This window comes from Plasmodium inui, assembly GCF_000524495.1.
Source record: "Plasmodium inui San Antonio 1 unplaced genomic scaffold supercont1.35, whole genome shotgun sequence".
NCBI lineage: Eukaryota > Apicomplexa > Aconoidasida > Haemosporida > Plasmodiidae > Plasmodium > Plasmodium inui.
Genome location: NW_008481869.1, coordinates 131,434 through 133,451, shown reverse-complemented (window position 1 = coordinate 133,451; position 2,018 = coordinate 131,434). Strand labels below are relative to the sequence as shown.

Here is a 2,018-nt window from a genome sequence, read left to right as displayed (position 1 = left end):
GCCGCGGCTTCGTCAAGATGTTTTCCTGTGTGTGATTTTTTTATCATGATCTAGCCTTTTTTGTAGCCTTCTGAAAATGTCCTCCCGTGTGTAATTCCCCTTATAAAGATACCCCTCTTTCGCGGCACGGTTAAGATTCTGTTCCGTTCTTTATTTTTTTTATGAAGATTCTTTCTCCTCCTGGTATGTCCTCGACGTCCTGTTCTTCTGTCCCTTTGAAGATGTTCTTTGGCCTCGATTATTGTGAAAATCTTTCTTGAGGTCACATCACGGTGAAGGTTCGATTCTGGGTTCATCTTTGTCGATAGATTGTATTGTATGTCATTGTTCTTTATTAGAGATTTTTTTTCGTTATGATTCTGATGGACCTATTGTTCTTTCTCTATGTGAAGCCATTATGAGGTTATCACCTTCCTTTGACTATTTATGAGGAGGGCCACGTAAGTGCAGTATAAATAGCATGACCATACTGATGGGGTAGCAATACCAGACAGGAATAATCTATCGATGTGTGAGAGGGCACTTTTATCCCTTATGTATTATTGCTTTACCAGTGATGATGTTCATGAAGTAGTATTAAGTGAATAGCAGTGTCACCCGGATAACACTGTTAACCGAAGTGCAGAGTTGTGTCAGGGGTACGGCTTTTCTGGAGGGTCATTGTAGGAAGGTTAATCACGTGTGCGTAGTACTCATATGTACAAAGTACTGACTTGCTTATGGTTTCGTTACATGAAGAACACGAGCCCGCTTCGGCTACTGTTGTTTGCAGAATAGTCGGGTGCATTTGTGAGGGTGCTGCAGCGCCCGGATACACGTATAATACCCTTATGGGAAAAGTATTGATGCCCCTGTAGTAGTTTATGCAAATGATTCAGAGTCTACGCTTTCATTATATGAGAAACATTATTCTATGAAGTACATGGATATATCAGGAAAAATATTGCGTGAAAAATACTGATGTGTATTTATTACCAATGGTGAACATTGTGGAATTTCCCGTAGTATTGTTATATGAATGTACTAATGGATGAACTATACTTATATCTGCAGTATACCATTCTTTTAGGAGAATAGTTGTATAAGGAGTACGAATGATCTGCAGCGTTGTTATGTCAGCCATCTCACGTGTCCGTAGTATTCTTATTTGCAAAGCACAATTGTGCAGTGATAATGCATGTCTCCGAAGCACTATTATTTAAAGCGTTTCGATATACGCAGAGTTCTTTTATATAGGGGGCACTATTTTATTAAGCGTAATAATCTATCCGCAGTAGTATGTAGTGAGATAAAGGTATATGCCCCGAATATTACTTTGGGGTGGATGAAACATTGGACGTTTCGTTATTTGAATAAAACCATTGTTCATATTGGACTGATGTCTTCTCATTTGCGGTACCTTATTTTTGCAGGGGTTAAAATCCCGGCTGTAATATAAGAGCGTTGCAGTTTTACGGAATCCTGTCATGTATCTGCCGTAGGATTCTTTGAGAAAAGGCAACATGATAAAAGGAGTATTATATGCAGAGTATAGTTTCCCCTGGGATATCATTGGTGTTGATAACATTAATGTTACGAGAATAGCTTTGACAAGAGGATACGAATATCGCTAACATACAAGCCACCTATCATTTTAGGAAGAGGAGAAGAGGAAAATGAAGTAAAAAAAATGCCCCAACTGAAGTTTATACCTTGAGGGTACTGCGACATTGAGGACAATTCTCCATTTCAGGAGAAAAATAAATATATAGAGTAAAATTATATAAATTACTTAAAAGTATCGGCAGACATAAACCTGAAGCTGAAAGGAAACATGCACGGGAGAAGTAGTCCCATATAACCAAAAGGGACAAAGGTAACTTAACAAATAAGAGTACGTAAAGCAATGTTAAAAGAGAAGGAATCAGCCCAGAAGAAGGGAAGTAGGAACGGCAAAGAACAGTTACAGTAACATATGAGGTGGGATGTTCACCTGTCCCAATATCGCATCAAATAAGAGAGGAGTTGATTGCCAACTT

At 38.7% G+C, this 2,018-nt stretch overlaps 1 protein-coding gene across 1 annotated transcript; it reads right to left on the bottom strand.

The window, feature by feature from the left end:
• Positions 1–1,264: 1,264 nt before the first annotated feature.
• Positions 1,265–1,552, bottom strand: C922_05055 (hypothetical protein; the record flags this gene model as incomplete). The annotated part of the gene is made up of 1 exon (XM_008820628.1): positions 1,265–1,552. One exon carries the CDS (start codon positions 1,550–1,552, stop codon positions 1,265–1,267), a length of 288 nt encoding a protein of 95 aa, XP_008818850.1.
• Between the last annotated feature and the right edge of the window lie 466 nt (positions 1,553–2,018).